Source organism: Ips typographus, linkage group LG16 (assembly GCF_016097725.1).
Source record: "Ips typographus isolate SLU linkage group LG16, UJ_Ityp_2.0, whole genome shotgun sequence".
NCBI classification, from domain to species: domain Eukaryota; kingdom Metazoa; phylum Arthropoda; class Insecta; order Coleoptera; family Curculionidae; genus Ips; species Ips typographus.
The window spans coordinates 6778872-6801150 of NC_138437.1; the positions used below are offsets into that span (position 1 = coordinate 6778872).

The window sequence follows — 22279 nt, forward strand, 5'->3', positions numbered from 1 at the left end:
CTCATAAGAATTAACACACTGACGAGTCATGTATTCACTGAAATAAAACTAAATTTTAATGCTTTTAAAGCTACAAGCTGTCCATGCATTAAAATGTACCACACGTGTTTAAATAGACATTGTATTTGCTTTTATTTAGTTCAAGTTACAGAGTAAGCAAGCAACAGATGAAAATCATCATAAATATAAAATAAAATACGTCTGGTATAAGAGAATAATAACCAATTAACGTAAAAAATCTTATTTCGGAATCTCCACATTACATGCTGGCCGGAATTCTTTACAAACGTTTTAACAATGTATATTTACTACCAAATATTGAACAAGGCCAGAAAAATTAGAAAAACACTGTAGTATTCATATCAATAGCAGAGAAAATTTTAGAGATCCTTCGCATTAGTCTTACAAAATTGAATACATATTAAATAAAATTATTACTAAATGATTAAACAATGCATCCTGGTATCTACACAGTACATTTTACTAATTCTATAATAATAACTTGAGATTCCTGTCTTGTAATTACCTGTAAATATACTTTTGTAACATGGAATTAACACGGAAACACTGATAGAAATAGATACACATATTAGTTGACCCACTTAAACACGAGCAATGCAGGAATATCATTAATGTTTTTTGAGATAACCCAAAAGCATAGGCATTTAAAACACGTAGATAATGTATAATATGTGTACGGTTTGCAAACTGGTAGACCTATATTATCAATTTATTTAAATGTGGCTAAAAATTTACAATTTTTATTAATGTAATTGATAGAAATAACAAATAAAGTCCGTCTGCACTATAGATCATTTTAATGACTTAAGTCTAAATTTAGGTCAGATTTAAAGTCACTAAACTGATTTATGGTTTTGAAGTAAGTGGGTGCGAAATTAAAAATATAGCTTTTCCGAACTAGTCAGGAAATGTGATTATAATAAAGTAATTCTCAAAATTACTCATATACTTTGGTAATCCGGACGATTGTTCAATTTTATTATCTGTCCAGATTACCAAAGATAGTGTAACATTGATTAGTTTGTAAATGTCTATGGAGGCAATTTTTCCCACTTTTCTGTTACTCAGTTCAGCTAACTGGACTTGCAAGAGAATATTGTTAAAGCATGCAATTTAAAAAAGGTTACTGGTCTTAAGAACTATAAAATCATATTGTTCTTTGCCACCTCTTCAATACTGTAGTATAAAGAAAATGTATTAACAGTAAAACACAAGACTTAACAAGTTTTTTTTTCAATTCGAAGCCCTAAAATTGGTTTTCAGCTTCACGATTACAAAAATCATTATAAACATGGGTTTGTAAGCAAACTACTACCAAATTGACGTTTTTTTTTGTTTAGTAATCCTTTAAAAAATATTGAGTTTCTTTAAAAAAATATTTCAATGTTCCAGGTAATTTTCATATACTTTCTTTACTTCCATCGTGAAGCTTTAATATAAGATTATAACTTATATACCTATATAGAAAACTAACATTATCTTTCGATGTATAATATATGTGGTTTATTTAAGTTGGAACGACCTTTATAATCGCAACTCACCGACTTATATTTAATGTAAACAAAATGCTATTCCAGCTGAAAATTTATTTAATTCGGAGGTCTGTGTATTTGATTACATTATCTGCAAATACATATGGCTTAGACAGCTGTCCTATGAAGTAATACTTCTGTTTGAAATTGTATAAGTTTCTTATGGTATATAAAAGTGTTACTTTCTAATAGTAGTTACTATAAAGTTTTATAGTTTCTTAGACTTATTATATGCATTTCTTTATAGGGGCAGTGATATTCTAGTCAATCAACAAAAAAGACTTATCCAATATACCTAACAAGCAAATAAGAAAAATATACAATAGAAAAATGTTAATAATAAACTTACACTGAAAAAAGACAACAGTCAGAATTTAATTTTAGAAAAATATTATTGTCATATTAATATAATAACAATTATAAGGCATTTTATAAACATTGAAACTTCATACACATAATACACCAAAATTCGAGTATTAAAACACACATTTTAATTAACCCCCTAAGATAACTGCCCTGTCATAATTAAAAATTATTAATGAGCAATTATGAGCATATATATCTGAGAATTACTATTAAATAATGCTGTTATCACAAATGAATTTTGATTCCAATATGAGCAGTTTATTGTAAAAGTCCAAAGTAAACTTCTAGTCTAATAATTACTCTAACTATAAAAAACATATGAACGTGTAACGATGTTACGCTAGGCCACCGTTAACAATCATAAATCTGGATTAGGAGCAATTGTTAATGTAACAGATAAGCCAGACTCCTTAATTAAGTTAACGATATCACCATGAGATAAATGCATTATGTCTATATGATTAACTGCAACAATATAATCTCCAACACGGAGTCTTCCACATCGTTCAGCAGGGCTGTCTTCAATCAAACGACCTTAAAACATTTGTTCCATTAGTTAAAAGTTTTATCGGATGTTAAGTTTATTTGAGTGAAAGCCGAATTCATAAATATTTAAGCATTGCGTAAACAATTTGGCCCGGATTTGTCCATTTTATATGAAATAAGTCAGTTTCGTAGTTTTATAACTTGCAGACTATTGTATTTATTATTATAACTTTTAAACCTTGTTTGAGACAATGTAAATGAGGGGCAACACTAAATATTTTAGTTTTAGTTCAAAACAACATTAAAGCCCCTTAAGACCATAAAACAACAATTTTACGAGGTACGGCTAGTTACGGTATTAGAAAGTTACTATAAAGACTCTCTGTATGCACTAACGTTGCGTTGGTGAAATATCAATTCATAAGATATTCAATTACAGATAAGTTGTTTAGAATTTACTTACCAATAGTAGAGCCGATCTTGTTTACGGAAGATATGATAACGAAGCCAAAGCCCTCACTTTCAGTTCTCTGAACAGTCACATCGTAAGTGGGACCAGTTGGGGAAGCAACGACCAAGGGCACGGCATGATTTACAGATAACGCAGGAGAAGCATTTTCAATTTGCCAGTTAACCGCTGAATAATTAATAGGTCCTTGAGGACCTGGGGGAGGATACATCCGTCTCCTTAAAATGAGACTGACTTGGCCTCGGGCCGCCGCGGTATTTATTAGTTGAACCACCTGACGATGTTCAGCTTTTAATACAGAAAACCCTTCGACACTGACGATCTCATCTCCGGTTTGCATTCTTCCGTCTAGGTCTGCAGCACCACCAGGCACTATTTGGCCTACAGCCACCTTGAAGAATATTTATATATTTGGTACATTTTCAAGACTTCACCAAATGTACTGAGTATCGTTAGAATCAAGAAACAAGATGTTTTTTTCCAGGACGTTATTTCTTCAAGGTTCAAGAGAGACCATAAAATCAAACAGTGCAATTTAGCTAACTAAACTGTTACACCCACACTTTGAAATTTGATAAACAGATATGACTATTAACTTCACTTACCTGAGATTTATCTTCGATTCCTCCCACAATCCTAAACCCAAAACCAGTCTCCAGCCTGTTCAACACAATATGCATTGTAACATAATCCTGCCTAGTACTCATTTGATAAGACCAGTAATTAGACATTTTCTTCCGATTATTGGGATTATCGATATTATTGCTGTCTATAGGTCTAGGACTAGAGCAAAAAGCGCATGCACAATCATATCGGTGCGGTGGTGGCATATAAGGGCTAAACTTGAGATCAACAGGAGGAGGATATTCATATGACGGTTTGATCTGGTTATTTTCTGGAATGTCCACATCCACGTCCAGCTCGTCATCTTCATGATTTCCTGTGAGCGATGATCGTAATCTAGCGCGATCTACTGGAAAAGCGTCAATTTGATATTCTCTGCAGTGGATGTCATTTGAATTCGAATTGACGTCCTTTGAAGATGTTTGTCTAAGATTTCTAGTGTCTACTAAAGGAGTTTTTGGTCTGCTTGGAAGTACTTCACGTGGTTGAGTGCTGTATAGGTCTGCAGTTGGAGTTTTACTTCTATGAGCATTAATGGCATCTTTGGAGGAACACTTTGTGTCCAGTTTTCGGTGTTTAGTGCGAAGGTTACTTTTGCTAGGACAGCCCCTTTGAACGCAAATTGTAGCTTCTCCATTGTAAGGACAATTTTTAAGAACTTGGACCACTTCATCATGTGATAGGCTTTGTAAAGATATGTCGTTTATTTCCTGTAAAATATCACCCTCCATAAGATTCTTGCAACGTTGGCGATCAAGTATTTTTTTCACTCTTTGTCCACACGCGCTGTCAGCAATAGTAAATCCAAAGCCAAGGTTTCCTTTAACAATTCTAACCCTAACTTCTACTTTTCCTAATGTTAAAGTATTCATCCCTTTAAGTAGATCATCAATGTCATCGGACATATCAACTTGTTCTTCATTTCTTGATAAATTATCATCTTCCTCAAGAAAGTTATAATTGGTATCTAGAATTCTTTTGTCATTTGTTAAAGGTTGCAAATGAGCATCTACTGCAATTGTGGTAACTACTTCTGTGTTAGGGTCATTAGGATCAAAAGGTAGAGGGTACCCTCTACACACCTCCAACTGAACTGTAGATCCTATGCTAATAGACTGAAACAGCCTCACTATTTGATTATGAGTATATCCTAATACACAAGTGTCATTAACAAAAACTATAATATCTCCCATTTGAAGTTGACCATCCAACCAAGCAGGACCTTTTGGCACAACTGATTTAATCTGCAAGAATTCATCTACACCATCATCTCCACCTACAATAGTAAACCCTAAGCCTCTAGATGACTTAACTAATGAAGTTCTTATTCTCTGCCCACACAACTCTGAGGGATCTCTAGTAAAATAGGTTCTACTAGCCCTTGCAGAGGCTTGTGATGCAGCTCTTTTAGCTTGAATCACAGGGTTTTCATATTGAGTTCTTCTATTAACATGGTCAATAAAATAAGTTCCATAATGAGGATCACTAATTTTTTCCCAACCATATGGAAGCTCATCATCCATACAGTCTTCTAAACTCTTTTTTTGAAACTTTGATAATCTGGGATCTAGCCAATGTGAGGTACCAGTTGAGTGACTGCAAGAAATAGTTATCCTTTTAGAGTTCAAAGTAATGAAGTTGATTTGAAGAAGCTACAGTCTTATTAGTAGTAAAAAAATAATGTTACTTTTATTCTGCATCTCTCTTATAAATATATATAATATCTAAATTTGCATAAATTTGAATAATCTATTTTGCAGCTGAGGAATAAGGATGGCCTACCCTACCACTACAATATTTTCTATTGGTTAAAATTATTCTCTCTTTTGACACTTGACAGCAGATTTATGATTTTACTACTAATTTTATTAGGGTAAAGGTGGATTTATGCAGGACGTTAAAATAAAATTAAGCTTAACTAATTTAGTACTAAGAAACATCAACATGTGTAATGGCATGTGGACATTTATGCAACAGAATTTTCCATTAAGTTTAGTTAAATGTCAATTACCAGTAATGATTGAGGTTTGCTTCCCTTGTCAAATTTAAAAAAAAATTGAAACATTAAAGAACAAATTAGTAAAACAAAAGTAGTCAAATCAACTGTCAAATAGATGATTCTAACTTACTTAGGATGTGCATAAATCCACTTTAAGTTATGGAATACTTAGATTAAAGAGTGGTGATATTTAGTTAAAAAAAAAGCATATTTTCTGAAAGTGCTCTTTCAGTTATACCTAAAAGTTCTCTGGCATGATCTAAATGTCATTCAATTTTTGTCCTCCCTTCTTTAGTCTTATTTATTATTTATAAATAAAAATTAAGTGACCCCCTTCTACTACTATATAATAATATCTATTACACAATAGCCAATTTGTAGACACATGGATTTTTTACTGTTTTTTAATGCTTTTCCTACTTGGAATTAGGTAGTATTTACTTAAGTTGTATTTAACTAGTTAATCATAAAAGTATATATTTGTTTTGCCTGGACTGGTCCAGGAAAATTACTATTTATCATAGTAGTTATAAACCTGATAATGACCTATAAAAATGTTTAGAAACTAAGAAAATAATTATGAAATGTTGTGTATGTAAATAAATATATGGTTTCAGCTGGCCTATTTAAAGCAAACAGGATATAAAAAGATACAGTGTCCAATGTAATAGAAGCACACATATACACACAATTTACATATAGCAATCTTTAGATAAATAAACAATAGTACTCACTCAATGAAGTATGCTTCTCCACTCTCAGTAAATGCTTTTTCCCATTTAGGAGGTAAAGGACCCAGGGAATCATTTTCATGAGTTTCATTTCCATGATTAAAGCTGTCCTTTTCTGTCTCATAATAATTTGCATCTTCAGGAAGGACACCAGGATCTTCTGTTTCTACCCTCAAAGGCTGAGATAAAGGATTGGGCTCTATAGTGTGACTCATTTTGAATCAATCATCATTTAAGAATGTAGTGTTTATTATTTTTTTTCATCCTCCAGCAGCACACAGATCCTCTAAAAATGTATTAAAATACAGTGTAAAATGTTATTTTAAGGATATAGAGATGCTGTCCTTAATATCTAGATAATCATTTCATTTAACAATGAAATAAACTTACTTATTTTGCTCAAAAAATTGCATCTTGGTGCAATCAAAGGAAGATTTCTTGCAATATCACTAATGGAACTGGCACAAACACTGCTGAATTTATAAAGTTCATTACATTTAACATAAACATAGAGATGTCATTTGTAAAGTTATAACATCAAATTACTGTTCAGTTCAATCATTTTCTCTTCGTGTAGCCCTACCTCACTTTTAGACTGTTTTCATTTCTGAATTACTATCTTGTTTTACATTTTATTTCAAGGTACTTTTTGTCATCAAGCATCGAGTCATAAAGGCACGTCAGATGTCAATTTCAATATTTCAAACTAACAACAAATACAAGACAGCTCTAGCCTGGTTCTTTTCTTCTTTACTACAATTGTTACAGTGTTAGAGTAATCCACTACGTCTGTATCATGTGATACATTGAAACAAGTTTTACAGTAGGTAACGTGATATTGAAATAGAGTGACATGACGTATGGTGCCGACGCAAATAGTCTCTGTCAATTATGACAGCTGTTGGGCATGGTCAACAAACCGTCAAACGCCAATCATATACGCCCCCTTTTTAATTATTAAACAAAAATTGAAAATTATTAAAATTTGTGTGGTATAAAGTTTCAAATTAAGGAGAGAAAATTTTCTAAGTTGGAAGTGTTTCCTGTGATTTTCATCGACTTTTTTCCTTTCCTGTAGTTCAGTGATTGATTTAACAACTAATAAGCAAATATGATAAAACGGGTCTGTTTATAATTTGTTGATAGCTTTGATGTTTTTGTGCGAATATTTGTTATAACAAATCTAACAACTAAACATTTGTTTGTTTTTTTTATTTAGTGTGCCTTTTTGCTTTTTAACTTCTTAAAATTGGTATGATAAATACTCATAATGACAGTTGATTTTAATAATTATTTTTGGGTAAGTAGTGAATATGGCAAGTTAAGTTTGTTATAACTTGTATATTTGAAATTCTTCAAATTCTATACAGGGCGAGAAGAACAATGGCTTTGATGTCTTATACCATAACATGAAATATGGCTTAAATGCCAGTAAGGACTTTGCAGAATTTCTAAGGGAGAGGTATGCAGTGAAATATTGTTTATAAATGTAGCTGTGTTAAATGGGTGTTTGTAATTTTGTTCTAGGTCAAATATAGAAGAAAACAACTCAAAACTTTTAACTAAACTAGCTAAACAAGCTGGAAGTTGTTGTTCACAAGGCACCTTTGCTCCACTATGGCAAGTTATCAAGACTTCAGCAGAAAAGCTTTCAACATTGCATGTTCAGACTATGCAAAAATTAACAGAACTGGTTAAGGAAGTTGGAAAATATGCTGATGAATTACATAAGAAGCATAAGTCTGTAAGTTTATGTATATCTTTTTAATGAAATATTTTTTTCCTCACAAAGTCTATTATGAATGTGAATTATTTAATTCTGGAGTTGATGTCATGTGGAATGAGTTTGATGACATTTTAATGAGTTCAAATAAAGTCATGATTAATCAGGAGATCTGTGAAACATTTAGTATTCAAGTTCCAGTAACATTTTAAAGTGACTTTAATAAAACTTTATCACTGATAAAGTCACTAACATTTGGCACTTAATAACCCCAATAATTCAAATAATTGTATGTTAGCATGGAGTGGTGTTAAAATGTGTAAATTTCAAGCTTTATAAAGATGAAGACAAATTAATGGATAGTTTAGTTTATTTTGGCTAATAATAAACATTAGTTATTATGGGTAGTGGCAATTAGAATGCAATTAATAGAAATTCTCTAATGTTTATTATGATAACAATTTTTGTTAATAACTCAACTAAATATAACCCTGACAACCAACAAATATGTTTGTAGATAAAGCTGTTAAGGAAGAAACCTACACAAAATATTGATAAGCACAACAAAGTATGATAATAACAACTTTAACATTTTTATACAGTGATGTATTTTCTTTCCAGGTTAGTGTACAATGTGGTTAAAGTTAAATGGAATGTTATAAGTAAAAGTTAAAATGACCCCTTTATTGTAAAGTAAATAAATGAAATGGAGTTTTACTTGTTTTGTGTATGTAGGGTCTAATGATGGCTTAACAGTAATTACAGTTCTATGTCTAGCAAGTACTCTCATCTGTCAAGTAAAGTAATATGTTAAAAATAATGGTATCAAGTAGGCAATTTAAGTAATTTCCAGGGACAGGTGTTTTGTATTTATGATTTTTTTTTATTTGACATTTGCAAGGGTATTTACAAAATAAACCTTGTATAATACTTTAACTTTAGAAGGTAAAAATATAAAAATTTTATTTAGAGTATCACATAATGCATTCTACAGCAATCAAGTTTTTTTTTTAATATATGAAGTGTAGACCCAGTTAGGTCCAATAAACATAATATTTCAGTTGCGTAACTAATTTTATTAAGGGTTTCACTGAAAAATACATCATCACTTAACTTTACATAATACATAATTGTCAATTGCGAAAAACTGACGCGAGATTTAAATAAACATTTTAGGTACTACAGAAAGAACTTTGCAATATTTACCTGATACGTCAGTAGATAAAAAGGGATTTCCTCCATACCAGCATAAACCATGTAATTAAAAGACTAGTTTGTGCCAGTTAAATTTACGTTTTTTATTGGTAGTAATAAAGAAGTGTACATAAGTTGGGTTCACTTGTGTTGTAAATTATGTGTACAGAATTGGTCCCAACATTGCAATTTTTATGATTTGTATGTCGCGTACTTTACAAAGATGGACCTTGCATATTTTTTACAGGTTAAAGAAGAAGAATCAGGAACCTTGGAAGTGGTTCAAGCAATGCAAAATGTCACCTTAAATGTACAAAAATCTAAAGATGTGTACAATCAGCGGTTTATGGAGTTTGAGCGTTTGAAAAAAGAGAATGCGTCGGCCAAAGATTTAGAAAAAAGCGAGCAAAAGCTAAAAAGAGCTCAGGAGGATTATAAGAACTTTGTAGAAAAATATAGTGCTGTTAAAGAAGAATTTGAAAGGAAAATGTCGGCGAGTGTAAAGAATTTTCAACAGTTGGAAATCAGTCATCTCATGCATATGAAAGAGTTTCTTAATAATTTTGCTGATGTTATTGAGTGTGCTCATTCGGAAAGTGGAAAAATTTATAAGGATTTTAGACAGCAATGCATTGAGCTAACTATCGATCAGCTGTTAGATCAATTCATTAGAAATAAGTCTACAGGACTAGAAAGACCAGGTTTATAATTTTTTCTTTAAGCATGATTGAGTTTAAAGCTTTTAAAATATTTTTAGGCATCTTAGACCTGGAAGATCCTATTTTATCCCCGAATCATGAAGTTGAGACTGCTACAAAACCATCCAAGCGAGAAGGTAACGGTTCTAGCAATCAGGCAGTGCCAACACATGCCAACAAACCTTCCCGTCGAACAACTTCCCTATTAAATCTCTTCATGTCCAATTCGCAGGGTACGTTCATACCTTCTAAATTTTTATTAAATCCATGTTATAGTTATTTAGTGTCTCGAATTCCTTTAAATTTTATTAGTTTTATTCACTGAAAATTAGTACTCATCAGGTGTTACCTCTCCATCCATTTGCGCTGCGCTATAAATATCTGCCTCATTGGCTTTTATTGGATCTAATAGTTAATAATGGTATAAATGCAATCTACCGTAACCATGGAATATTAAAAATATTTCGTCTCGTTGAAGTTGTTGTTTGCATAAATCAGTGTCTTAAGTTTGCATTTGTGTTTACACAGATGATAATTCGGGTTTTTAATTCTGGAATGAAATTTAGGATGAGTAAGTGTATTTATAATTTAGCTCATGTCCCTGATTGTTGTTAAAATTATAAGTGGTTTGAGTAATTAAATTTGGGTGCATTTACTCGGTATTTGGTAAAAGTCGACTTTTCCATAACTTGGGGTTTTGGCTGTATTTTTTAGGTTCTCGTGAAAGCCGTCCCGGGCCTTGCAGTGCCCCGTCCAGTCCCACCAGTCCCGATGGGAAGCAACAGTTAACTCGCCATTCACAACGTGGATCGAAATGTAATTCTTGAATATTGCATTTGCATCAAACTTTTAGTGTCTTTAGTACAATCTTGTGTTTGTTTTATTTGCATATTTTTAATTTATTTTGGGTAACGGTGGCTGTAAATTTCCTATTTAAATATCCAATTAAGTATATCAACACTTCACATGAAGTGTCTCAATACACAAATTCTCAACAGGTACTACACTTGAAAAACTGACTTAATAATGGATATAGCTTTAGTGCATTCATTTCTAATTCTTGAGAGGTCGTTTGATGTGGCTTTAAAATTTTTTTATTATGTATGATGATTCAATTTTTAATACTGAATCTTTAAGAGGGATCATGTTCCTAAATTATCTTGTTAATAGGTTAAAATTCGAGATCTGGAAAAGGTAAATTGAAGGTAGTGTTTGAGACCCTTGTAAATAAATTCTATCGGCCCTTAAAATTAAACTACTGTACATATAAATGAAATATATGCAAATGAATTGAACACTTATCTAGTTCTGATGACCTTCCTGCTGAACACGTCTTTATTTCCATTTTCAATTAAACTTCTTCACTCAAGCATGCATTTTGCACGCACTTTTAGAATTAGAATTAAAATAGACATAGAGTTGTTACTTTCAATTTATTAACGCCCGCGCATTTGCTCTCCAGGTGGTGGATTTGGGTCTATCAAAATCATTTTTTAATCAACTACAGGAAAATGAACTACTTATGGCATAACTGGCACAAGTAGTTATGGAAAGCAAACATTTATTCGTGATCATTGATGAACTAGCACAAACGTCTTCAAGTACATCCCCTTTGTTTTTATTATGCGCTTGTCGTTTTATATTCATCTCGTTTAAAACATCCTTTTGGCGTTGTGTTGGCAATTGTCTTTCCCGGCGATTACATCCTTTAATAAGCTTTTCACTAGTTTAATTTTCTTTAATTCAATCGTAAAACTTGCAAATTTTAGGGTTCCTGCGAAGCCGAAGGGACAAAGGCAAAAAGAAAAAAAATTCCAAGAAACTACAGACTAAAGACAGTATTGACAACCAAAGTAATAAGGAAGAGAAATCTGACATGTAAGTCTTATTGATTGATAAGATATTATAAAAGTAGTGTACTAGTTAACTGCTGCTGTTTAGTTACTGTGTACTAAAACGTGTGATTTGTTTAACAAAGATAATCGGACTGTTTAATTTCACTCATAAAACTTTAAAACAAATTGACTGAACTAATTAGGTAATTTCTCATAAAGGGAAGAAAAAGATGATTCTCAGAAAAGTGACCCTATAGTCCCAGCTGCAAATCCTCCCTTAAATAACCAAGAAGTAGACGATGATGGGTACGTTATCAGACCGGCTGTTACAACTACATGGAATGAGAAAAGTAGCTTTTACTCCTCTTCTGATTCAGACTCTGGTAATTTTAATTAATGCAATAACCATGCAAAATCATGGAATTTAAAATTATATTACAGATGATGAACCGGAAGTTAAACTTCATGTGGAAATAAAGCCTTTAAATAATGGATCTAATCCGATGTCAGCTTCAGTGGACGAACTGCGGGCAACTGTAGAAAACATTTACTTGTCTCCTACAGGAGGATTTGGCAGGCGTGGATCAAATTTGGATGGAGATCTGACTATAAAGCGATCCCAGTCAGTTTCGCAGCAAATCGGAAAGCCGAGTTCGGAGCTTTTAGGCTTGAATTTTGTACAAAGTCCTACAGCGTCGAATGCTTCAACGCCGACAAGTTCCCACCCGTACGCTCCTCTGCAAAGTCCTTCTCAATTAGCTTTAAATTCTCCAACTTTATCCGTCACTTCGAAATACACAGGTATTTAAGACATTTGTCAAATGGTTAGCTTTCCAAAGTAAACTATCACTCCTCAGAATTAGGTGATTTATTTACGGAGGATAATGAGAATCAAGCAGCAGCGAAACAATCAAGTCGACAAACTCCAACCCCTACATCTGGATATATGTCGATTCCACGTCCTCCATCTAGAAGATCGGATCCGAATAAGAGTTTAATGCAACAAATCTCGAATATTTCAAGAGCTGATAGTATTAATAGTTTGGAGTTTAGAACTGCTTGCGTTCCCGTTGGCGCTTCACGTGGACCTTCGCCATTGACAATTGGCATGGCTGATACTATACCTTTAGCGGTAGCTTTTCACGAAATTGTTCATTCATATTTCAAAGGTTCTGATGAATCTAGGTACGTGTAAGTATGAGTACAGTGTTTTTGGTAAAATTTGGTTTACTTAAAATCTGTAAATTAATTGAAAGTGTCTTAATAGTTCCGTAAATTGAATTTTGGTTCTCAAAAAATTACAATAATAATTTTAGGTGCCAAGTAAAGATGTCTGGTGAAATGATGTTATCTTTTCCTGCGGGAATAGTAACAATTTTGGCTAGTAACCCAAATCCAGCAAAACTAGTATTTAGAGTAAAAAACACTCGACAACTAAGCTCCGTCATCCCCAATGAAAAATTGGTTTCCTTGTAAATATTTTTCCTATTTTGGCACAAACTTGTAATAAACTATTATTTTCTTTTAGGGATTTTGATCCAACCGTTAACGATTACATTTCCGTGGAGTTTAATATGCCCTCATTAAGTTCACTCCTGAAAAAGCAGTCCGAACAAAATCCAAACGCTTCGTATTTCAATGTTGATATTCTTAAGTACCAAGTGAGTTTGTCTGGCTACCAGATGGTTGCGTACTAAATTAATTTAATTAATTCAGATCAAAGCAAGGCCTGGAGCAAACTCATGCCCTCTTCAATTAGTTGCTTACTGGAAATGTACTAACCAGCATACAGACTTAAAAATTGAATACAAATATAATTCACATGCCATGAGTTCCCCTACTCCTTTACTCAACGTGTCAGTTGCTGTCCCTATTGATGGTGTAATTAAAAACATGCAGACTAAACCTCAAGCTCAGTGGTATGTATTTTGTAAATTCCATATTATCAATCAGAAATTAATTGTCCTTACAGGCCAGCAGATAATAACAGACTAGTATGGAAGTTCACTGAACTATCTCAACATTCAGACAATAACGGCATAGGTTCCATGTTGGCCAGATATGATGTCGAAAATGGACCTCTAACTCCGTCGATAATTAGTGCGCAATTCAACTGCGAAGGTACCACTTTGTCTGGAATTGACTTCCAATTAATTGGACTGGGTTACCGATTGTCATTAGTCAAACGTCGGTTCGTTTCTGGTAAATACATTTGCAACGGAGATCGTCTCTATGGTTCAGAGTTGACAACTCCCAGCACCACTGGGTCTGCAGAACCTAATTGCTAGCATTCCTGTTTTTTAAACCGCTTATTTGTTTGCCTTTAAACTCTCCAAAATTACATGATAGCTCTGAAGTTGTAACCGCAACTGATGAAAGCATGTGATATTGGAACTTTAATCAAAAATCTCCGAGATATGCGCGCTAAAAGACATAGCCTCTAAGGCTGTAAAGGCAAACTTTTTATTATAATCTCTTTGGAATATGTATGTATTTGTTTAGAAATTCCGCGTTATAAAAGTTACATATATATAGTTTATGAACTATTTTATAAATAAATATGTGCTATACATTTTTTTTCCATTTAAGTATCGTTGTAAGTTCATAGATGGCAGCAGTACTAAAAACAGAAACCTTTATTATCGTCGTCTGTAGTAGGTAGCACACATAGAGTTTAGAAAAACTTCAAAGGTGTGAACGTTTATAACAAACACTTTTATTGCAGTAAAAAAGTACAAAACTGCGAACCTAAAACTATACATAACCATAGCACCATATGTGTTTTCTTCAGACACTAAGTGCAGTTAATGAATAATAATTAATTATTGTCCAGTTACAAACCTACTTAAAGTGATATTAATTATTGTAAAGCTTTAACAGCTTTCTGAGCTGCCTCATCTAAGTTTTGGGCAGTTTGAATATTTAAACCTGAGTCCTTGATTATTTTTCTAGCTTCAGTAGCATTAGTACCTTCTAATCGTACTATAAAAGGTACTTTAAGAGGGGCAGATTTTAAAGCCCCTACTATACCATTAGCAACAGTGGCGCAGTTAACTATTCCACCAAAAACATTAATTAAAATGGCTTTTACAGAGGGGTCTGATGTAATAATATTGATAGCTGCTAAAACTTGGTCTTCTTTAACACTTCCTCCTACATCTAAGAAGTTGGCTGGCTCCCCTCCATAAAGTTTAATGATGTCCATGGTGGCCATGGCTAGACCTGCACCATTCACTAGACATCTGAAGGAAAAACTTGTTAAAACTAAACAAAAACATGCTAAACAGTAAATTACCCAATGTTTCCAGTCATACCAATGTAATTCAGATTGTACTTGGCAGCTTCCACTTCTCTTGGATCACTTTCTGCAATATGTTCCATAGCAAAAATGTCTTTCTGTCGGTATTTTGCATTGTCATCAAAGTTCAATTTGGCATCAACTGCAATTACTTTACCATCATCAGTTTCCACTAAAGGATTTATTTCAATTTGTACTGCATCTACAGTTACAAATAAATGCCAGAGTTTTTTAATTTCTTCTGCAGCTTTTGTTTTTAAGTCTCCTTTAAATTCAAGAAATTCAGCTAATTCATTGGCCATTTTATCTGTTATTCCATCATAAATGTCAATGGGGATGGTTTTTATAAGTTCAGGTGTTTTACTGGCAACCCCTTCTATGTCAACTCCACCTACAATTTAAAAGCATTAAAGTCTTGATAGTAAAATCACCTATTTCTTTAAATACCTGCAGGGGAAGCTATAATAACAGGCCCATTTTTCTGCCTGTCCATCAATATACATAAATAAGTCTCTCTTTTAATGTTTACACTTTCAGCAATCATAATTTGCCTTACAGGAATTCCCTCTTTGGGAGTTTGTTTAGTTATTAGTTTGTTACCCAACATTTGTTTGACTATAGAATTTATATCCTCTCTTCTACAATTAATAACTGTTATATTAAGTTTTCAGTCACTTTAATTCTTTATATGATTACTTATTGGTAATGTGAACACCCCCTTTGAATCCATTATCAAAATGGCCTTTGCCTCTACCTCCTGCCAAGATTTGGGCTTTGATCACATATTCTTTGGCATCTACAATTAAACTAGTAATTAAAGAAAAAGTTATTCAATTAGGGCATAAAGTACTTGTAAGTACTTTCTTTATACTTACTAAACTTATCCAGTCCATGTTCTCCTTTTTCATCAACAAGGCAAAAATCCTGTATAGCCACATTGCTTCTCCTTAACAGATTTTTACTTTGATACTCCAATAAATTTAAATACCGAACCGCCACCTGAACATTTGATTAAGTTCATTTAATAAAATCAACTTTTTTCCTTTCAATACAAACCTTAGAAATATTCCCATGGGAGGAACGTCTCACAAAAGTGCCCCATAAAGACATTATTGCTAAATAAACTAAAACAGGAATAATAATTAAACACGTATACAGAGAGAGTTTAAAGTCCGTCTGTATGTTTGCACTGCTTTAATATGCGGCAAATAAGCCGTATTATCACTTATAATAAACCAAATCAAACAAATAAACAAAATAAAAATACAAAAAGGGGTCAAATTGTCAAGTAAGGTTAGATTTTAAACGCATTTATATACAATAGCCGAGCAGTGAGTACAAAATAGTGTACACTCGACTAGTAACAATTGAACTTTGAGTTGGCTAAATATGTAGGGAATTTCACATTCTAAGTTAAACGGTTGGCAACACTTGACCAACTGTCTGTTCGCTGTCAAAAGATTGTCAATTCTATTTCTATAGCAGATAGCATAGCAAATTAGGAAAGAAAAAGGGGGAACAGTGAAATGATTAAAGATTTTAGATCAATCTAAAACAAAAAAAACGTAATTACGAGGGGTAATATGATATCGGATAAGTTGGCAAAACCATCAGTTTGACAGTCTTGTACGAGTTTGGAAGTTATAAAGTGTATAAAAATCATTATAAAGGGACTAAAGTGATAGCCAAAAAATGGCAGGATTGGGAGGCTTATCAAGGAGAATAGTCAAGGAAACGCACCGTTTAATGCAAGAACCAGTGCCCGGAATTAGTGCCGTACCCGATGATAGTAATGCCCGGTATTTCCACGTTATTGTTACGGGTCCTGAAGATTCCCCTTTTGAGGGAGGCCTTTTTAAGCTAGAATTGTTCCTACCAGAAGACTATCCAATGTCAGCTCCTAAAGTACGCTTTATTACGAAAATATATCATCCAAACATAGACAGACTAGGTAGAATTTGTCTAGATATTCTAAAAGATAAATGGTCACCAGCACTTCAAATACGTACAGTGCTGTTATCTATTCAAGCCTTATTGAGTGCACCAAATCCAGATGATCCTCTAGCCAATGATGTTGCAGAACTATGGAAAGTAAATGAGTCTGAAGCAATTAGAAATGCTAAAGAGTGGACACGTAGATATGCTATGGACAATTAAACAACTTAGCTTGTTCATCAAGCATAATTTTTTTAGATTCCCAAATAATTGGACTGTATAGACTGGCATGTTTTGTAAGTACATAACAGAATGTTATATTTACACTTTCAAGTAGATTTAATATCCGTATGTAAACACATAATATATGCATTTATACCAGAGTATTTAAATTTGGTTCTTCAACTATATAAATTTGTAAAGCACATCTCTAAGTAATACAGTTTTATTATTTGACCCAATACAAATTGTTAATTTGGATAATAATTTCAAAACTAGTATATTTGTCCTATGCCTTGCACTGTGTATACTCATTTAAATCTTATAATCTAATTTTCTTATTTTTATTCTTGTGTGTAAGTGCCAGTCTAACCACAGTTTATTGAATATATTAATGGAGAATGCATAAGGCACCCTCAAATGCATAGGTCTGATTAGTTAGTCATAAATTTTATGTTATGTAACAATTAAAATGTTTTATTACACAATACACCTAAACTGACTTTGTATATTTCTGTGTAGAAATTAAGTTTTTCCCTCCCTTTCACACAGGATAGATCTCAGTACATGAAGGTGCCAACATGAGAGTGAAATAAATACCTTTCCATGTATTATATTCTTTAAATTGTGGTCTAATCTAATGTATTGTTTTGTCAACAATTATTCCAAATCACAACATAATTTTTCTTTCACCTATTTAGTCTAAATTTTTAGCTGGCACTGAAGGATTCATTCCAGCTGTTAAAATTAATAATCCTCAAAAGTTCTTGATGGTGATTTGGAATTTTTGTTCTTACTTTTGTTAAATATGAATGTTCAATTTCAGTCACTTGTTTTGTGAACCGTAAAGCATGGTGAGGTAGTTATTATATTTTGTACACTAACAAGTGACAAAGATGGATGTTCATGTTTTAGATGTAATATTTAATTTACCTTTTGTAAATTGGAATGGGTTTGTAATTCAATATTTAGTAAATATTCTTGAATCAAAGAGCTACTTACAAAAACTTTTCAATAGAACTCAGAGTTTTGCAGTATCATTTTCAAATCAACATACATCAAACCTCTTCAATGAACAGTTTAATTACCAGTGAACAAAATGCAGTTGCATAAACATTTAAGCTTTGGATTATCTTACATTTAGAAGAGTTTAAAGGGTGAAATGTAGTTTGTTGTATATAATGTTATGTAAGGCTTTTTACAAATAAATTCCTTTCAAAATGAGGGTTGGTTTTTAAATGAAATCCATACCTATATTAAGTAGACAAATTTATTTAACTGAACTTACAAAAGGTAGGGAATAACACACAGTCTCTTCACATTACTAACTTAATATCAATTATGCATGAGTAACTCCATGGTCAAGTTTCTAAACTTATGGTAACAAGAAGTCAGGTTATACCAGACCTACTCCGGCACTGGAGCAGGAGGTAGTACTTCGAGAATCTGTAAATAAAATAAGAATGAAACAAAGGTTTTGATAGGGATAAGTAATTAGTAATAATAATTGTTTTTGATCAGCACTGCAGGGTTTTCATCTTTACATCAGAAAGTGTGATTGTCATCATGCAAACTTTACGTGGTGGACTAGAAGTAAAGGGGCAAAACAGAAGAAATAGCACTCCACCACATGGTTGATAAAAAATTAATTGAATTTCACATTTAAGTGAAAACATGCCTTGCATGTAATGGTTTTTATATTCAATCATAATGTTTTGGAAGCAAATAATATTTGAATAAGGTACTTACGTTGTCTGGTTTAATAAAAAGCTTGCACGTGCTATACAACGGAGGAACCATGTGGTATTACATTCACATACCATTTACAATTGAAAGTAACTGAACGCATGCTCAGTGCTCACTACAGAGGAGATGAAGTTGACTTGTTTGACGTCACTTTCACTATTTAAATTCACTACTCAACAAACTTTTAGTTGGAAATCTATGTGCTGATTTAAAGAAAAAAGTTTGATTAATTATATAATACTTAATAAAGTAAACCAAAATAGGCCCTTGAAAAGCCTGATCAATTTGCATATTTCATCTATTAAATTAACTTTTTTTAGTAATATATTATCTAAAAGGTCAAATTAAAAAAAACACAATATTCGAGCTACAAATTGTATATTATAAGAAGACTATAATATAATATATCACCACCAAATATGACTAATTTTTGTATAACAACTATTTACAGATTTAATTGTATATATTTTACTAATGTTAATTATTCTTGGATTTGCAGTCACACTTATTAAAATGGTACTTACATCTTTTGTGAAACTTGGATATGGCGAATCTCTGATAGATGGTAGAGACATATAAAGTGTACGAAGCAATTTACTAAATACTGGCATTAATCAGCGGAGAAATTGTACACTTGTTATTCCTTATTAATTATAAGAGTAGATTTAAATGTATATAGTATAATATATCCAGGCTTCCCAAAATTCACAGCCACACAAAAGTGATATCAACACTCGTTCAAACAACATTACAGATCACAGTATTTCGCTAGTATATTAGACTCTAAGTAGGTTTGGAAATATACGACGGCTTTTTTCAACTAATTTAAAGATATTACTAGAATTGGGGAACTAATATAGCGTGTCACATAATCGGTATATAATTAAAATATAACCTTGTTAATAAAAATAGTTACTTGCAGTTTTAGACAGGGTCAGCTCAAAAGATCAGGAAAAGCCAAGCTATTAAACCAAGGACAGTTACCATATAATAATTCAGTTGTAACTAACACTTAGTCCTCCAAACTAACCCCGCCTGAGAAAGCAATCATAACTGACTAAATTATTTGTTTATTACACTTGCAAGCACAAATATTGAATGTAGGCTGTTTAACTTCTAGTGTTTGGATTGACGTGCATTCGTGGTTAACTATGCGAATAAATTCATGTAGAACAACTAAGCAGTAAATTCTAAAAAAATATTTTTACTCACATTATTATAATATTAAGTAGTTAGGATAAGTAAAATATTGTTTCAGGGCAACTAAAAGAGAAGACACCCATGTAAGTGAAAATTTGATAAATCTCCCTCAGTCAAAAAAAATTGTTAGTATTGACTTAGATGCAGTAGAATATTACATTTTTAATAGCATTTTAAGAGAGTTTATTTGAAACATCAGCATTAGAGGCAATTTTTATTCTCCATAAGAAAAACAAGTTACCAAGGGAACCCTCTAGGTCAAGGTTAATTAAGGTTATATTAAATGGCTTAAATTAAGATAATCAAAGTGCATTGTAACAAAAATGGTAAACAGCATCCTATAGATACCAGCTAACTTTCTAAAACAGATATATGTCACCATAAACTTTTGTGTGACATTATTAGCCTTAGAAAACTAATGTATTCTTGATTTCAGCTGTGTTTAAGTATGTTATAAAATTTAAAAATGTTGTGAAAATATAAAGAATGAGTACCCGAACCAGCGGGATAAACACGCTTTAAATTAAACAAGGCACTGGCCGCTCGTCATCAGTTGGTCTCATAACTTGTCAATAAGGCTGCGTCAACAGGCTCCATACAACTAGGACAAGTCAGGCTACGCATTAACCAGTCGTCAATGCATGTCACATGGTATGTGTGCATGCATGGAAGATAGCGTAAGGCATCTCCAACCTGAATGTTTATTCAAAATTAAAAAATCAGAAGTATTCAGCAGTACCTCCGAGCGCGTTTTGTGACGTAATTTGACAATATGTCATCTGATCAATATAGTAAATAAAAAGAACCTGTGTTGACAAACTGTCAAAATGACGTCACAAAGCGCGCACCGGCGGTTTTCTGAAAGCAGCCCTACAGTAGAATTGAACTGCGCATGCGCAGTTCCAACAAGTTAACCAATCGCCCAATTCACAGCCTACTAGAAACCACCTTTCAGAAAAATGGCAGACATCTGACATATTATTCATATAAATTTATCCTGAGGACCTTTCAGTTGTATTTATAGATTTTCAGAACAATTTATATTAAATTAAAAAATCTGGTAAGAGTACAACAAACTGATTATAATTCAGATGGTAACAACTTTGTTATTAATGATTGTATACTTCCTAATTACCTTGCAAACATAAGTTGGACAAGCAAATTGAATGACAATTACTTGCTAATGTTAGCCTGGTCTGCAGGAATTTGTTGTTAGGAAACAATATACTCAAGGACATTGGTATTTTTTGTTTTGGTTACTTCAAGTTGAGTTCAGTACAACTTACCATAAATTCACCCATACATATAACACATTCCCTTATTTTCTTACATCCATCATACTTTCCAGTAGGTAGATGTTGTATTAATCCAATTCTCTTAGCAATTTTGATTTGCTCTTCCTCTGTAAGTTGTGTTACTGAACGAGTTACACTGGGTGATGGATGGTACATAGGAGGTGAAATCTGGACAGACAATGCCTCCTAGAACAAATATTACAAATACTACAGAAAACAAAGAACAAAGTTAACCTACCTGATAAGCTGGTGGCCCCACTGGATCTAATGATGGTTCTCTAATACTATCAGCACCCCTCAAAAGAGAAATATCATCTGTACTTGACCTCTTAAAACAGTTACCCATCTCGGTTTTGGAAATTGTTTTCTTTATTTACAAATAGACACCAAAACTACCTCCATCATGACTTTGTTGTGAAATGGATTTTATACACCATTTTTGCAGTTAGAAAATTAATTCTGTTATGGTGTATCATTTAGCAATTAGTAAATGAACATTTGGCAACTTTCTATTTTGTAATTACCACAAACTTTTTCAACTGGACTAAACAATGAACATTTGACATTGCAAAGTGAACCATATCATTTTTTTTCCAGTTGAGTTTACTTTTACTTTACGTCAATACACTGGAATGAAGTTACAAACATTTGTTTTGTTCCTTACCAACACGTTTTCCACCTCAAGGCCACAAAGAGTACCTCCTGTCACTCTACCTAACCTTTACGTACTTCTTAACTAACTCAAGTGTCAGTTTAGTAGCTAACTTCACGTTTTCTTCTCTCTACTTGACAAAATGTAACAAACTTTTGAAGACAGCATTTTTAAAATATGCATTTTCCTAGATTGGTTACTATTAAAATGTTAGTTAGTATTGGTTGGGTATTCCAGTATAGCAAGATGTAGATAA

At 32.6% G+C, this 22279-nt stretch overlaps 5 protein-coding genes across 12 annotated transcripts; 2 read left to right on the forward strand and 3 right to left on the reverse strand.

Annotated features, from left to right (window-relative positions):
* Window positions 1-866: 866 nt before the first annotated feature.
* Magi (membrane associated guanylate kinase, WW and PDZ domain containing protein magi) lies at window positions 867-6902 on the reverse strand. The gene is made up of 5 exons (XM_081994335.1): window positions 6619-6902; window positions 6232-6514; window positions 3480-5094; window positions 2869-3265; window positions 867-2453 (listed from the first exon to the last, which is right to left on the reverse strand). The coding sequence occupies exons 2-5, from the start codon at window positions 6441-6443 to the stop codon at window positions 2278-2280; spliced, it is 2400 nt and encodes a 799-aa protein (XP_081850461.1). The 5' UTR covers window positions 6444-6514; window positions 6619-6902; the 3' UTR covers window positions 867-2277.
* A 237-nt stretch (window positions 6903-7139) lies between these two features.
* LOC145739245 (F-BAR domain only protein 2) lies at window positions 7140-14250 on the forward strand. Of its 8 annotated transcripts, XM_081994700.1 has the most exons (15): window positions 7141-7351; window positions 7448-7528; window positions 7599-7690; window positions 7756-7972; window positions 9393-9846; window positions 9903-10076; window positions 10558-10659; window positions 11613-11721; window positions 11898-12061; window positions 12120-12479; window positions 12536-12869; window positions 12995-13150; window positions 13207-13339; window positions 13395-13597; window positions 13651-14250. In XM_081994700.1, the coding sequence occupies exons 2-15, from the start codon at window positions 7499-7501 to the stop codon at window positions 13964-13966; spliced, it is 2844 nt and encodes a 947-aa protein (XP_081850826.1). In that variant the 5' UTR covers window positions 7141-7351; window positions 7448-7498; the 3' UTR covers window positions 13967-14250. The 8 variants fall into 8 exon arrangements, with proteins under 8 accessions (XP_081850828.1, XP_081850826.1, XP_081850825.1 ...); XM_081994702.1 differs by having other exon boundaries at window positions 7140-7528; window positions 12542-12869; XM_081994699.1 differs by having other exon boundaries at window positions 7141-7528.
* Window positions 14251-14372: 122 nt separating this feature from the next.
* On the reverse strand, window positions 14373-16305 carry ScsbetaG (Succinyl-coenzyme A synthetase beta subunit, GDP-forming). The gene is made up of 6 exons (XM_081994707.1): window positions 16033-16305; window positions 15852-15975; window positions 15673-15772; window positions 15424-15614; window positions 14974-15367; window positions 14373-14920 (listed from the first exon to the last, which is right to left on the reverse strand). The coding sequence occupies exons 1-6, from the start codon at window positions 16084-16086 to the stop codon at window positions 14539-14541; spliced, it is 1245 nt and encodes a 414-aa protein (XP_081850833.1). The 5' UTR covers window positions 16087-16305; the 3' UTR covers window positions 14373-14538.
* An 80-nt stretch (window positions 16306-16385) lies between these two features.
* On the forward strand, window positions 16386-18354 carry LOC145739248 (ubiquitin-conjugating enzyme E2 N). The gene has a single exon (XM_081994709.1). The coding sequence runs from the start codon at window positions 16669-16671 to the stop codon at window positions 17131-17133; it is 465 nt and encodes a 154-aa protein (XP_081850835.1). The 5' UTR covers window positions 16386-16668; the 3' UTR covers window positions 17134-18354.
* Window positions 18355-19237: 883 nt separating this feature from the next.
* On the reverse strand, window positions 19238-22061 carry Rnf11 (Ring finger protein 11). The gene is made up of 3 exons (XM_081994710.1): window positions 21610-22061; window positions 21363-21557; window positions 19238-20769 (listed from the first exon to the last, which is right to left on the reverse strand). The coding sequence occupies exons 1-3, from the start codon at window positions 21715-21717 to the stop codon at window positions 20626-20628; spliced, it is 447 nt and encodes a 148-aa protein (XP_081850836.1). The 5' UTR covers window positions 21718-22061; the 3' UTR covers window positions 19238-20625.
* Between the last annotated feature and the right edge of the window lie 218 nt (window positions 22062-22279).

Excerpts from the sequence above, each read along its gene's own strand:
- Magi (XM_081994335.1), bottom strand. The coding sequence starts at position 6,443 with ATGAGTCACACTATAGAGCCCAATCCTTTATCTCAGCCTTTGAGGGTA. Across the intron at positions 3,266-3,479 it reads GAATCGAAGATAAATCTCAG|GTGGCTGTAGGCCAAATAGT; the intron begins GTAAGTGAAGTT and ends ATATTCTTCAAG. Across the intron at positions 2,454-2,868 it reads CAAGATCGGCTCTACTATTG|GTCGTTTGATTGAAGACAGC; the intron begins GTAAGTAAATTC and ends AAATGTTTTAAG.
- LOC145739245 (XM_081994699.1), top strand. The coding sequence starts at position 7,499 with ATGACAGTTGATTTTAATAATTATTTTTGG. Across the intron at positions 10,077-10,557 it reads CTTCATGTCCAATTCGCAGG|GTTCTCGTGAAAGCCGTCCC; the intron begins GTACGTTCATAC and ends TGTATTTTTTAG. Across the intron at positions 13,151-13,206 it reads AATGAAAAATTGGTTTCCTT|GGATTTTGATCCAACCGTTA; the intron begins GTAAATATTTTT and ends ATTTTCTTTTAG.
- ScsbetaG (XM_081994707.1), bottom strand. The coding sequence starts at position 16,086 with ATGTCTTTATGGGGCACTTTTGTGAGACGTTCCTCCCATGGGAATATT. Across the intron at positions 15,615-15,672 it reads GGTGTTCACATTACCAATAA|AAGAGAGGATATAAATTCTA; the intron begins GTAATCATATAA and ends TATTAATTGTAG. Across the intron at positions 14,921-14,973 it reads GGTATGACTGGAAACATTGG|ATGTCTAGTGAATGGTGCAG; the intron begins GTAATTTACTGT and ends TTTTTCCTTCAG.
- LOC145739248 (XM_081994709.1), top strand. The coding sequence starts at position 16,669 with ATGGCAGGATTGGGAGGCTTATCAAGGAGAATAGTCAAGGAAACGCAC.
- Rnf11 (XM_081994710.1), bottom strand. The coding sequence starts at position 21,717 with ATGGGTAACTGTTTTAAGAGGTCAAGTACAGATGATATTTCTCTTTTG. Across the intron at positions 21,558-21,609 it reads TGGGGCCACCAGCTTATCAG|GAGGCATTGTCTGTCCAGAT; the intron begins GTAGGTTAACTT and ends TATTTGTTCTAG. Across the intron at positions 20,770-21,362 it reads TATGTATGGGTGAATTTATG|GTTGGAGATGCCTTACGCTA; the intron begins GTAAGTTGTACT and ends ATAAACATTCAG.